Source organism: Trachypithecus francoisi, unplaced genomic scaffold (assembly GCF_009764315.1).
Source record: "Trachypithecus francoisi isolate TF-2019V2 unplaced genomic scaffold, Tfra_2.0 Lachesis_group14, whole genome shotgun sequence".
NCBI classification, from domain to species: Eukaryota; Metazoa; Chordata; class Mammalia; order Primates; family Cercopithecidae; genus Trachypithecus; species Trachypithecus francoisi.
The window spans coordinates 24,308,962-24,324,064 of NW_022681459.1; the positions used below are offsets into that span (position 1 = coordinate 24,308,962).

At 36.4% G+C, this 15,103-nt stretch overlaps 1 protein-coding gene across 6 annotated transcripts in view; it reads left to right on the plus strand.

Annotated features, from left to right (window-relative positions):
* Positions 1-15,103, plus strand: part of TTC3 (tetratricopeptide repeat domain 3) — a 120,218-nt gene that overhangs the window by 76,448 nt on the left and 28,667 nt on the right. For all 6 annotated transcript variants that reach the window (XM_033232445.1, XM_033232443.1, XM_033232444.1 and 3 more), the window contains 6 exons: positions 948-1,004; positions 2,125-2,198; positions 4,304-4,468; positions 5,816-6,881; positions 7,817-7,882; positions 12,831-12,980. In XM_033232445.1, coding sequence (XP_033088336.1) covers positions 948-1,004; positions 2,125-2,198; positions 4,304-4,468; positions 5,816-6,881; positions 7,817-7,882; positions 12,831-12,980 — 1,578 coding nt within the window. The remainder of the gene's footprint in view (positions 1-947; positions 1,005-2,124; positions 2,199-4,303; positions 4,469-5,815; positions 6,882-7,816; positions 7,883-12,830; positions 12,981-15,103) is intronic.

Here is a 15,103-nt window from a genome sequence, read left to right on the forward strand (position 1 = left end):
GAACCACATTAAAAGGACGTCTGGGTAGTACGTACTGTTTCATTAGAAAGTCACTGCCAGTCTTCCCAGAATTGGAGCAATAATCAGCAAACTATGAGGCTTAAATTAGACAATTTCCCTGAAGTTTCAGAGCTGATAAACATTAATATTCTAATTAAGAAAGGAAGAGTTCTTCATCTCCTGGCATAAAAATGAAAAGTTATCTTTAATAACTAAAGTTTTAATTTTTGCTCTAGAAGGAAAACAAAGGGACTTTGTTTTGAGTCGCTCTAAATTGAGTTTAAGTTAAAACAGTTCCAGAGTTGTCTTCCTTAGTAGTTTGCAGTTGCCTTTTATTCATTCTTCAGAAATTCTTCAGTTTAGGAAAGTGAGTAAATAGAGAAAAGCACAGCATTGTGGCAGTTTTCAAAGAGAAAGATGCCCGTTTACTGATTTTCAGGAGCAAATCATCTATCTATATGAAATTTTATCTTAATCTGCTCCATCAAATATTGCCCGACTAAGCAGGGAAACACAGCTGATATACCCCATAAGGAGCTGAAGGCTTCGTTATTCACTGTTTGTGCCCCAGTGTGTGGTCAGGTGCAGAATGTCTAGTGTGGCTTAGTGAAAGAAATACATTAATAATAAAAATACTATTATAGCGTATAACTGGAATTACTTAAAAGTCTGATTAATTACTTGAAACAACATTCCAACCCTGTGGAAAATAAGATAAAAATGTTGGAACAATTTAATTTTAGTTATAACATTAGGTATTATTAAATTTTGCTTGTTTTCTATTATAAATCATAGCACTTTGGCTGATACACTGTAGTGTTATTTTTGTTAAACATTTTATGTACATTTAACTTATGGCTAGTCTGAGAAAACCAATATGGTTTCTTTATGTTGAGATTCATAATGCTGTTGTTTGAGTGTTCACTGATTTTCCCCCCATTTTTTAGTTTAGTTCTACCAAGGTGAAAAACAAAGGCAAGAAAAAGAAGCCAAAGGATTCAAAGGTACGGAGTATTTTCTGTATTAATTCTTGTCTAAACTCTCCAAAATAGTTAGTTGGACATATAAATTAGAATTGAGCAATTCTTCGGATATTTTGATACATTTGTAGAGAAAGACTTTCTAGGAATTAAAGATGTTTTGGCAGTCTTCTACATTTTGAAGAAATTCCAGGTTCATATTGTGTAATAGCAAGTCTTGAGACTCATATTCTTTATTGACCTTTTTATTTTTTTAGATGTTTCTGAGTAAAAAAAAAATTGCCATAATGTCCCTAAAAATAAATAAGTCTCAAAAAATAGATAACATATTTAAACTAAAAATGATGAATACTAATCATTATGACTGTCCCAGGATTGATAGAATCCCTTCCTTCCTCTCACCAAAGGCTCTCCTCCAAGCCCGTGAGATAAGTAGGGCATTTTTATTTTTATTTTTGAGACAGGATCTCCTTCTCTCGCCCAGGCTGGAGAGCAGTGGTGCAGTGACAGCTCACTGCAGCCTCAAACTCCCAGGCTCAAGTGATCCTCCCACCTCAGCCTCCTGAGTAGCTGGAATGACAGGTGCATGCCACCATGCCCAGCTAATTTTTTGTAGAGATGGGGTTTTGCTGTATTACCCAGGCTGGTTTAGAACTCCTGGGTTCAGGCGATCTGCCCACCTTGGCCTTACAGGTGTGAACTACTGTGCCAGAGTAGAGCACAATTTTTAAGTCTTTGGTGGATTCTTCATGGCTCTTGTGTATGTGGGGAGCAGAAAGGGGGATGGAGTGAGAGAGAGCAAGTCTTCAAAAGATGAGAAGAGCTAAGGAGTTCCAATACAACTTTTATTTTTATCTTTGACTATATGTATTTAGTTTAGGTAAAATGGGAGTTTAAACTGAGTAACATTTAAATTTTTTTGGAGCATTGGAAACTATCCTAAATGTTAATTTGAGCTTATTTTTGGCTGTTGAAACTTTTATTACTATGTATTCCTGTTTGTAAGAAAATTTGGATAGATCTTATATATTAGCAATTTGTATGTGTGTTTATATAAGCATTCATCAATTTTAATGATTTTTTTTTTTCTTTAATGGAATTTTAAGGTAGAAAATCATTGTCATTTTTCTGTCTTTTAAACCAGCCTATGTTAGTTGGGTCTGGAACAACTTCAGTAACTCCAAATAATGATGTCATCACTTCAAGTGAAGACCATACGTAAGTATAATTTTTAAATGTTTGCTTCATTTTAACTCAAATGTCTTTACTTAATAAGTTGTGTTAATTTAATGTATATAAACTTGTGTTTTATTTCCCTAACTTTCCTTTCTAAAGCTGTGCATCTGACAGCCTGATGTAATTATATCTTGATTACATTTACATAGCATGGCTAGAAGGCATTAAGAATTCATTCAAACTGTGTCACAATACTGGTAACGTTCATTCACTAAGTACATACTAAGTACATACTAAGTACATACATTCACTAACACAATACTGGTAACGTTCATTCACTAAGTACATACTAAGTACATACTAAGTACATACATTCACTAACACAATACTGGTAACGTTCATTCACTAAGTACATATTGAGAACCTACCAAGTGCAAGGCTCTGTGGGAAAATCATGGAAAAATGTCTAGAAATTACTCTTTAAAATAGTTCATAAAGAGAATGTCCTGTTAATACTTACTAGCATTTTTGCTGTAATAAAGAGGAAGCTGTTTTGGGAGCTGTGTGTGATGTTATGGTTTCACCTTATATATTAGTGATTTTCAATGCCATCTTGTTGTTGAAACTGAGTTTTCAAGAAACAAATATTTAAGAAATAAAACTAGTGAGTAGCAGTAACCCATATTCCTTTATGAACCAAAAATGTACAACATGGTTTTTTTTCACATTTCTTAAAGGAGTTATCAGAACAGTTAAAAATTTACGTGGTCGTTTTCATGGATTCCTTAAGTAGGGTAATTGTTTTAAGTTAAAATAATAGCCTGTCTTAGTCAGTTTGCGCTGCTATAACAATATACCATAAACTGGGAGGCTTACACACGGAAATTTATTCCTCACAGTTCTGGAGGCTGGGAAGTCCAACATCAAGGTACTGGCAGATTCAGTGTGTGGTGAGGGCCTGCTTTCTGGTTCATAGATGGTGCCTTCTCACTGTGTTTTCTCATAGTGGAAGGGACAAGGCAACTCTCTGGGGCCTCTTTTATAAGGGCACTAAGTCCATTCATGGGGGCAGAGCCTAATTACCTCCCAAAGAGTCCACATCCTAACACCATCACATTGGTGATTAGGTTTCAACATACGAATTTTGCAGGAACACAAACATTTAGACCATAGCATAGCCTTTACTGAGATTAATTCTTATGTATCAGACATTGTTTTAGGGGGTTGACATACATAAACTCTTTCAATCCACTTATCCCGCCTAGGAGGTAAGTGCTATTATATTTTGTCCAGTGTACAGATAAGGAAACTCTGAGGCACAGTGCAGAACGACTTGCCCAAGAACACAAAGCTTATAAATAGCAGAGCTGGGATTTAAGTCATGCAGCCTGGTTTTAGAGTCCACACTCAAACTACTACATCTTTTTAGAGTGCTAACATCTTATATTTAAAAAAAACTTTTGTTTAGATGGAGTTTCACTCTTGTTGCCCAGACTGGAGTGCAATGGCGTGATCTCAGCTCACCACAACCTCCACCTCCCGGGTTCAAGCAATTCTCCTGCCTCAGCCTCCTGAGTAGTTGGGATTACAGCCATGCGCCACGATACCTGGCTAATTTTGTGTTTTTATTAGGGACAGGGTTTCTCCATGTTGGTCAGGCTGATCTTGAACTCCTGACCTCAAGTGATCCGCCCACCATGGCCTCCCACAGTGCTGGGATTACAGGCGTGAGCCACCGCACCCGGCCTAAAAAAACCTTTTATTAATACCATTTACCAGTCTCAGTCTCACTTTAACTTACTTAATAGCAGTTGTAATATAGTCTTCATTTGTCTTTCAATCATTTAACAAGTTATAGTTAATGCAACATTTTTTTAAAATATGGAGTTTTAAGAATTTTGCTCTTTGGAGCAAGACTAAATAATTGAAAGTGCTTACTTAGATTGTCAGATATGATATTTCTTGCCTATAACTGTGGAAGGGTAACTTATCTACACTAAGTTCCCTGGTGCTATTTTTTTGCAACATAGAGCTGAGTAATATATTGCCATTATTGTGTTTATTTCAATTAAACATTCTTCTGGTTAAATAATAAACCAAAAGTTTATCTTTCACAAAACTGGGTGTTTTTTGTTGTTACTTACCAGCAATCGAAACTCAGATTCTGCAGGCCCATTTGCAGTGCCTGACCATCTTCGGCAAGATGTAGAGGAATTCGAAGCTCTCTATGACCAACACAGTAACAAATATGTTGTCCGCAATAAGAAGCTATGGGACATGAACCCAAAACAAAAATGTTCAACTCTGTATGAGTAAGTGGGTTGAAATTTTTACAATCATTATTTTATACTGAGGCTGCCAATTAAAGATCAGAAGTTGTTTAATTTGTGCCTGTTTTTAGAGATTTTGCCACATTTTACACAAAGTTAATTTAGGACTTTTTTTTTTTTATTTTGAGACAGAGTCTTGCTGCGTCACACGGGCTGGAGTGCAGTGGTGCAATCTCTGCTCACCACAACCTGTGCCTCTCAGGTTCGGGTGATTCTCATGCCTCAGCCTCCTGAGTGGCTGAGATTACAGGCTTGCACCACCATGCCTGGCTAATTTTTGTATTTTCAGTAGAGAAGGGGTTTCACCGTGTTGGCCGGGCAGGTCTCCAACTCCTGGCCTCAAGTGATCTGTGTGCCTCGGCCTTCCAAAATGGTGAGATTATAGGCATGAACCACCTCGCCCCGCTCTGAGGATTTTTAATTATTAAATTTAGAGTCCTAATGATTATTGATTTTGTCAGTCTGAGCTACTAGATCGATATTGAGTGGGGTGGATAAAACAAGTAAAAAAATCAGGAAAATCTCAGAAATAGCTTACCATTTTGAGCTTTGTGTTATTAAATAGTGCATGAGGCCTTCCTTTTAAGAAAATAAATCAAGGGCTGAGGTCTGTAATAGAGTATTAATTTAAAAGCCAACTCTTCTCCTGGAAGTCCTGTCAGTAGCATATCCACCATATGGCCCTTTCTTCTGTTTTCCTCCATTGCATCATTCCTATTTAGTTCTGTGCTCTTAGATCCTTCTTCATAGTTTTTCTTTGGAGTTGAAATGCTGAGCAAATCATACTTCCAGAGAACTCTTGAGTGACAGTGTGGAAACAACTGTAAAATTATACTATTATTTCTTAAAATATGCTAGAATTTGTCTCAGACATCCAAAAGTAAAGCTAAAGTATGTAGTTTTCAGTATTTACTGTACACAAATTCAAATAGGATTTGTTTTTGGATTTGATTTTCTCTTTTTATTTAAAATTCTTATTATTAGCATTATTATTATCTTTCCTGAATAAATTTTTATTTTTTATTGTTTTTAGAATAAATTGTATAATTACATAGTTGAAAGTTATAAAATAACTTTGATTTCATTTTGCTTTCCCTCACTCCCAGAAAAGTTTTAAATGATCATTTTCTAGGAGGTATACAAAATTTTCTGTATAGTATCATTGATTGCAGTTAACACCTTATGTTTGTTATATTTGTTGTTGGGGAAAGGTTGAGATCAGTGAAAAGTGAAACAGTGTTTTCCTTTGGGAGAATAAAAGTTTTTTATTTATAGACGTATTCAAGTACTTCCTTATAGTAACTCATGTAAATGTAAATTTTTTCCAAGTTACTTCTCTCAGTTTTTGGAGGAGCATGGTCCCTTGGACATGAGTAACAAGATATTCTCTGAAGAATATGAGTTTTTCCCAGAAGAAACTCGACAGATACTAGAAAAAGCAGGAGGTTTAAAACCTTTTCTCTTGGGATGTCCTCGTTTTGTTGTGATTGACAACTGTATTGCATTGAAGAAAGTTGCATCACGGCTTAAGAAAAAAAGGAAGAAGAAAAACATTAAAACAAAAGTAGAAGAAATTTCAAAAGCAGGAGAGTATTTACAAGTTAAACTACCTCTGAATCCAGCTGCTAGGGAATTTAAACCAGATGTAAAGTCTACACCAGTGTCAGATTCATCTTCAGCACCAGCTTCTGAAGATGTAAAACCCAAACCTGTGTCTGCAAATTCTCCTGAGCCAGCTTGTGAAGATGTGAGGGCCAAACCAGTAGCCGACAATTCTTCTAGACAAGTTTCTGAGGATGGGAAACCCAAAGGGGTCTCTTCCAATTCTCCCACACCAGGCTCTGAGGATGCAAATTACAAGCGAGTCTCCTCTAATTCCCCCAGACCGGTTCTTGAGGATGTGAAACCAACTTATTGGGCTCAATCCCATTTGGTCACAGGATACTGTACGTATCTTCCTTTCCAGAGATTTGATATCACCCAGACACCGGCAGCATACATAAACGTGTTACCAGGTTTGCCCCAGTACACCAGCATATATACACCCTTGGCCAGCCTTTCTCCTGAATATCAGCTACCAAGATCAGTACCAGTGGTGCCGTCTTTTGTAGCCAATGACAGAGCAGATAAAAATGCTGCTGCCCATTTTGAGGGTCATCATTTGAATGCTGAGAATGCTGTTGGTCACCAGATTGCCTCTGAAACACAGATCCTTGAAGACTCTTTGGGAATATCTGTAAAGTCACACTGCAGCACAGGTGATGCTCACACAGTCCTGAGTGAGTCTAACAGAAATGATGGGTACTGTGGAAATTCTAACAACAAATGTGAAGTAATTCCAGAAAGCACCAGTGCAGTAACAAACATTCCACACGTGCAGATGGTTGCCATACAGGTAAGAGTTAAATAGAAAAGTCTTCTTAATACTGAAGTTAAATTTTCCTTTTCATTTTTCATTGCTGTTATATTTACAAGAATCCTTAAAGTTGATTGACTTTATAATGATTACTGAAGCTTTTGCCTGAAAATATTTTTAAAATATGAACTATTTTGCAAGGTGTGCCAGGTAATCTCAGAAAGAAGCTTGGGTCCAGTAAATAATACCCATCTTTGCTACCGAAATTCTGCACACATTGAGAAATAAGACAGCAGGTGGAGCCAAAACGTCATCCTAAGAATTAATAAAGGGGCTGGAGGAGAAGGTGGCTGTTTGTAGAAAAGTCAAGTGCTGGCTGGCTGTGTAGCCTGTATCACAGTGCCTTACCTGCCAGTTACAGGAGGGCCCACTTGGAGGCCTTCCAGCATGGGGTGCCTGCCCCATAGGACTTACCGCGTGGAGGAGGAAGGGAAAATGTGCTGGCAGCTACTCAGAAAGAAAGAGAAGGAAAAAGGAAGACCCTGACCTACATGTGCCCAGCTTCTCCTGTCAAACCAGGGGAGGAATGAGAAAAAAAGAGACAGCCAGATAGAAACAAGAGAGATGTGTATGAGTTCCTTCCTAACAAGCAAGAGATGAAATCAAGATTCTCCTATGATTGCCTTTATAGGGTATGAATTCATTAAATCCTTATTGAATTGCCCCACTCCTCATTATGTTTTCTAGGAAGCTTTGAAAAAAATAGGTTAAGAGCAATGGATCATAATCATTTTCAGTTATACTAATTCTAAATAATTTTCCTAATATACATGTTTATAGAAAGTATGGAACATGATCTAAATGGAAAAAAAACCTTGAAAAAATTGTGGGTGTATTTTAAAGTGTTATTACTTGATGGGCTTTACTAGAGCAATTGAGATAAAGTGAATTTTAATTTTTTGTTTTGCCCACAGGTATCTTGGAACATAATACATCAAGAAGTCAATACTGAGCCATATAATCCTTTTGAGGAACAACAAGTGAGTCAAAATTATGTTAAACTGTTTAAAGGTTTAGTTTTCATTAATTTATCCAGATGGAATGATAAACTAGAACTATTTTGGAGTCAGCTTTTTCCACACAAAGTTATCATGGAATAAGCTTGAGAACATAACAAAAAAATGATTTTGTTTTCATTGTTGAAATTTGAGAAGGGAAGGAAAAGGTAAATTTTTTCCAGCATATTTATTTCAAATTATAACAGCGTTATTGTTTTATTATTTTTAAATTTTTATTTTATTTATTTTATTTTAATTAATTTTGGGACAGGGTCTCGCTGTCACCCAGGCTGGCCAGCTTTATTGTTTTAACTGGTATAATGAGCATGTAATAATTTATAAGTAAGCTTATTCACGTGAATAATACAGAAAGATATTATAAAGACCTTCTCTAATAATGATTCAGTTAGAAAACCTACTAATATAATTTACTTCATTAATATGCATCATAAGAGAAAAGTTGTCTTATCAACTCAAAGTTACTGAAAAGGTATTGGATAAAATCCAGGTCACTGTCTTGACCAAAACTAGTAAGAAAATGGGAATTGATGAATATTTCTCAAGATGCTAATATTTTAAGCCAAAAGCCATCATCTTGCTTAATGGTAAAGCCTTACCATTAATATTTATTATTATTCTGGGTATATTAACTGAGAAAGCAGGTATAAGAAAGAAGACAGAAAAGAGAAGTGACTGTCATTATTTACAGAGGCTAAGACTGTGTAGCAGGAAAATCCAAAATGATCAGCTGAAAACCTGTACTAACCTCTGTAAACCTATACTTGTATATAAAAATATATACAAACAGTTACCTGTTAGAAAGTATGTTGAAAGTATTTTCAATACCAAAAAAAGAGATAAAATACTTAAATGTATATAAAGAAAATTTTTAAATGCTATGGAGAGACACATAGAAGCCTTAAATGAAAAGATATTTCCTGTACTTGGATAAGAACACCTAATTTGATAATGAGATTGGTTCTCCCTAAAGCTTTTCAAAATTTAACACAATCCCAGTATATACATGAACAGGTCTAATTAGTTGTGTATATTGCTGTATATATAACAAACAACTTTAAAACTAGTGGCTTAAAACAGTAAATATTTCACAATTGTGAAATCTCACAATTTCGCTCTAAGTCAGGAATTCAGGAGCAGTTTAGGTGGATGGTTCTGGAGATTCTCACATGGCTAGCCAAGATGTTGACCAGGGCTCGGTCATCTGTGGGAGTAACTGGGGCCAGAGGTTCTACTCCCAAGATAGCTCACTCACATGGCTGGCAAGTGGGTGTTGGCAGTTGCCAGGAAGCTTCAGTTCCTTGCCTTGTGGACCTCCACCTACCCCCGCTTGACCTCATGGGGCTGGCTTTTCCCAGAGTGTGTGATCCCAGGCAGAAGCTGCAGTGCTTTAGGAAGTCACAAATCATCACTTCTGCTGTATTCTCTTGGTCACATAGACCAATCCACCAACCCTGATACATGGTAGGAGAGGTCTATACAAGGCTGTGACTACCAAGAGGCTTGGTTACTGCACAGGATTAATTTGAAATTAGACAAATTGATTTTAAACTTCATATGTAAAAACGAATATCAAGAATGGGTATGGAAGAGAAACTGTAAGAAAAGGAGTTGTGCAACGAAATATCAAAACACAATATAAATCTATCTGTATTACCACATACATAGACCATTAATATGAGAGTACCTGGCCAATATGTTGAAACCCTGTCTCTACTAAAAATACAAAAATTAGCCAGGTGTGTTGGCTCACCTGTAATCCCAGCTACTTGGGAGGCTGAGGTAGGATAATCGCTTGAATCCGGGAGGCAGAAGTTGCAGTGAGCCAAGATCACGCCACTGCACTCCAGCTTAGGTGACAGAGTGAGACTCCATCTCAATCAATCAATCAATCAAGATGGTAAATTGGCTGGGCGCGGTGGCTCATGCCTGTAATCCCAGCACTTTGGGAGGCTGAGGTGGGTGGATCGCGAGGTTAGGAGTTTGAGACCAGCCTGGCCAACATGGTAAAACCCCATCTCTACTAAAAATTTAAAAAAATTAGCTGGCGTGGTGGTGGGCACCTGTAATCCCAGCTACTTGGGAGGCTGAGGCAGGAGAATCGCTTGAACCCAGGAAGCAGAGGTTGCAATGAGCCAAGATTCCACCACTGCACTATAGCCTGGGCAACAGTGCGAGACTCTGTCTCAAAAAAAAAAAAAAAAAAAAACCAAAGATGGCAGATTACCAGTGAGCAAAAATTGGATTCTTAAATACATAGGAGAAATGGATTGCCATCTAGAAAAAATCAGTCTTGGTCCGTACCTCATTTCCTTATACCACAATAAGTTCCAGGCAGATTAAAGATTTTAGCATAAAAAATGGACCTATAAAAGTATCCAGGAAAAAAATGAAAATTTTTTTATAAGATCAGTAAACAGCATGGGAAAAAAGTATGTTTATATACCTATACACATGTATGTAATGTGTATATCCTGTATGCATAGCATATGTATAAGAACAAATTATATATACACATACACATGTCAAAGCACAGATGACAAACAAGGAAAATTATGTGCAGTGTGAAACAGATAAAGAACTAATTTCCTTAACATACAGCGTTTCTATAAATCAGTAAGGATAAGATTAACAGCCTATCACAAAGATGAGAATGGATGTGAATAGACAATTCACAATGAAAGAAATACAGATGATTTTTAAACATATAAACAGATGCCCACCCCACTTGAAATAAGAAAAGTAATCATTCACATTTTGAAAGATAGTGAAACTGAAATTTCTGGGAAGGCAGTTAGGAATCGATCTGCACTAATATGTATAGAGAGAGACCAGTGAGCCAAGGGGATTCGTGTGTTTGTTTAGTCTGTATTTGAATCAGCAGAAAATTGAATACAATCTAAACCTCCATCAATAGCAGACTAGTTAAATTATGATATACCTATAAAATGAAATATTATGGGGTCATTTAAAAAACAGTTCTGTAGTTAGATATGGAATGATTGACAAGATCAATGTCTAGTTAAGTAGGAGGAAGGTCAGAACTTGTGTTTCCTGCTGCTATTTGTACAAATAGCATTTAGTTGTTGCTAATGATAAAAATAATATATAGAGTTCTTAAATTTTTTAAATGAATAATACCAAAAATTATGAAAGAAAAATGGAAAATCATCTACCTTCCCATCACTCATGTTAATATTTTGATGTGTAGCCTTCCAGGATGTTTGAACATTTACATATAATTAAACAAAGTTTTTAAAAGATGGGATCACAGCATATATATTGTATTTGAAATTTGCAACCTTTAATTAATATATTATAGACTTGTTTCCATATCAGTAAATATGATTTATAGCATCATTTTAAATGGATACTTGGTTTTCCATTTTATTAATGTGTGATAATTTATTTGACCAATTTCTTGTTGAACATTTAGATTGTGTCAGCTTTTTATGTTTACAAACAGTCCTATAGTGAACGTTTTGGCCTGTTTACTGTTGTTGAAGTCTTATGCTGTGCTTAGCTTTAAACAAGGTAGGCTCTATTGTTTAATGAGTCAGTGCTTTTGACTCTCAAATGAGTGTTTTTATTAGTGCTGGGAACGTTCAGAAATGCTTTCTTAAATTAGTTCTTAGTTTTAGGACCTCTATGCTAGTGTGGTTGATTGTTGGCTTCTCAACCAGTGAGACTTGCATTTGAATCCCAGCATTGCTACTTTCTCCTGGGACTTTGAGAAGTTGCCTCACTTGGTTTTCTGATCTATTAAAGGCAAAAATAATGTATTTCTCACAGAAGTATGGTGAAGTTTAAGTGTAATAACATAGAGGTGGCATTTAGCTTCCTGCCTGTCTCTGTTGGTAATTTGGGGCATGTAAATTCATTCATGATAGCAAGTTACTATTCACCGTGATCCTTTTGCTGAATTAAAAATTAAAATGGAGGTAACTAAAGTCTTAAACCATAAAGTTTTGCTCCTGGGTGATAGTAAGGTTGACTGTTTAATTAATTTAGTTAAGCATGGACTCTATTTATAGTACTAAACTTTCAGTCTGGGCAGACAAAGTGGCATGCTCCAAGGCAAATGGGCATGCATGGTCAATCTGACCGTAATTCACAGTTCTCTAACTGATCATTCACAGAGTTTCAAATACTTGATTCCCTGCTTTTTTATACTCGAAAAATACTAAGGTATTGGGGGAAGGTACAGGAAGTATCAGAGCTGGACCAGGTTTGTGCTTGGGATAGATTTCTAAAGCCTCGCTGCCACAGGGAGGACAGTTACCTCCAGCTGGAGAAGCTGCCAGCATCAAACAGATGCTCTTTTAAAGTTATATGCAGTTTGAAAGGTTTTAAAAAATAATTACATAAATGACATTTATTGTTTGCCAACAGAATGGTTTCTGGGTTTGGGGTTTTTTTGTTGTTGTTAAGCTGGTACAAGAAACATAACTGACAATAATTCATTGATAATATTTTGTCATTTTGAAATAACCCGCAACTATTTATTTGAAACACCTAAAAGTAAAGCCAAAGTTAAAATGTTCCATTTATATCTAAAATATGTATAATATGTGCAACTTTTTAAACCTAATAAATCATTGGTGTTAATTGTGGAGAGTGACATTTAAATCAAACTGTTGATCTAATATTGAACCCTTCTAAAACAAATATTCAGAACTAATTATAGATTGGAGAATTTATGAATTCCAATAATATGAATGATTATATTTATAAAAGAGCTGGTTTTGCTAAACACTGTTTAGAGGTTTTTAATTCTTGAATTATTGTGACATTTCCCTTGTAAATTTTCATCTGCCTTTTACTCTCCTTTGTTTAAGAAACAGTAAAGAACAAGATCGTAAGTAGGCATTTTAAATAATTTTTAATAGATTGTTTTGTAATTCACTTTTAGGGGGAAATTTCACGGATTGAAAAGGAGCACCAGGTATTACAAGAGCAACTTAAAGAAGCATATGAAAATTATGAGCAGATGAAACTTAAGGGCTTAGAAGAGACCAGGGACCTGGAAGAAAAGTTGAAAAGGCACTTAGAAGAAAACAAGGTAATCCTATCTGAAACCTGTCTTTAATTGCACATAGCATAGTTAGGAGAATATGAGTGTAACTGTGCTGGTGCAGCTTCAGCTGAACTTCTGCATTGTTGACTAAACAAAACATTCTTTCTCAGAATTGCCTGCTTCAGATTTCTTCACGACATATTAAAGTGGCTGTTTCTTGCTGTGCTTTAGAACCTCTGCAAACTGCCTTATGAGAAAGGGGCTGTAAATCTGGGTTTTCGTTTAGCTATAGTTCAGTTTCCTTGGTTAACTAAAACTCTATTTTATGGTGACTGAGCTCTGAGATAAATTCTTGTTTATATTGAGAGGCAGCATAGCAATAGAGGTTCAGAATGAGAACCCTGGAGACAGACTGGCTGGGTTCTATGCTAGTTCTAATCTTGGGCAATTTACTTAACTTCTCTGTGCTTTTAGTTCTTTACCTGGAAAATGTGAGTAATAATAACTCACATTATGTATGGTTAGATTAATATTATAAAGTACTTAAAACTGCCTTGTTCGTAAGGACTCAGTACGTATTGGATGCTACTGTTATCATCATCTTCATCTTATTCCTAAGGAAGTATAAGAATAACACATGGAGCCTTAGACATACTAGAACTGTAAAGTCACCCAGAGTATCTTGTTGAGATCTGCTGACCTTGAATTCTGTTAGTGAAGACTGATCATCAGATACATGGCTAGTGGAGGGATAGCAATTAGTAGCAAAGCCAGATTGAATTAGTGAAAAAATGGAATCATTGATGTGAGGAAATCAGGTGCATTTGTTTTTAAAAACTACCATCATCTGTTTAGAAAGGTAACAAAAGCATATTAATTCATTTAATAAAGGAGGAATTTGTTCCAGAAGTCTGGATCAGTAGCTGGGGTAACATATTAAATAGAAGAAAACTAGCTTAGTGGGACCTTAATCAGGAAACCTATTTACTAAGATTTTAGTAGAAAGCCTAGGGTCAGTTTGTAAAGGTAACTGTCATAGCATTCCCCAGGACCTGTTTATACTCAAGATGAGACTGGGGAGATTCTAAGGACAAGAAGAATTAGATAGATCCTGAGACTTTACTCAGTTTCCTGGCTGGGAGAAGTAAAAAAGAACAAAAGCAAAATCCTACATAGCATAGTGACACATGAAACACAAGTTTCTATAAGCTACTTAGGGGTTTAACAAAACAAAATAGTTTTATAAACCTTATTTTGCCTCAGGAAACTTCAGTTTTAATAAATGCATGTGGGAATGCCTATAGCTGCCTGTTTGAGTGATGAGGCAGATTGGAAACACAGTCTTAAAGGTAGCATTCAGCTGGTGAGGTATCTTTCTTTCTGGCAGAGGCTTTCCCGGATTTATAAATTGCTGGTCTGACTGTGTGCTCTGTGTGTACAGTTCATCAAGGTTCTTTCTTTGTACAGTCAGTCCAGAAGAGTCTGGGAAATACAGCACCCATGGGGAGGGCTCCAGCTGTCAGGCTTTTTTTTTAACTTGTTAAGACTTTGAGTCTGCTGTTGGGTGGCCCTACTCAAGAGTGCCTTAAAAGGGCAATTACTAAACCCCCCAAATTATAGGCCTGATAAGTTATTAGACTTACCACGTAAAATGTATACTTATTCCCTGCCAGGATAAGTTGCTAATCTGAGTTCCTTGGGTTGGTGTCCACATAAGATTAGATGAGATTTAGCCATAGTCATTTCTTTATTAATGGTGGTTATGCTCATTGCTCATGGAGAAATTTCTTGTAAACATAGAAAGAAACGAGTGGCTTTTCCTGATATTTCCCTTTGGCCTTTGACTGCAGATTGCTGAGGTTATGAGCAACCAACTTTTCCTTTTACTCCAGTTACTTGATGCCCTGTTTGAATGCAGCAAATGTACACCCAGCCCCTTATAGAGAACAGAAAAACAGGGAAGCTCTAGAAATCTGAGTGCATTAGAGTCCCACTGCCCACACCACACCGCAGCACCTCCACGTAATAGCTTTGTGACGTTAGACAATTTCTTCAGCCTCTTTGACTCTCAGTCTTCTCACTAATAATGTATTGTCTACTTCACAGCTTTGTGAAAAGGGTGGTTTTCACAAAGGGGTGGTTGAAAAAGGACAGGGGATAGCCAGAGA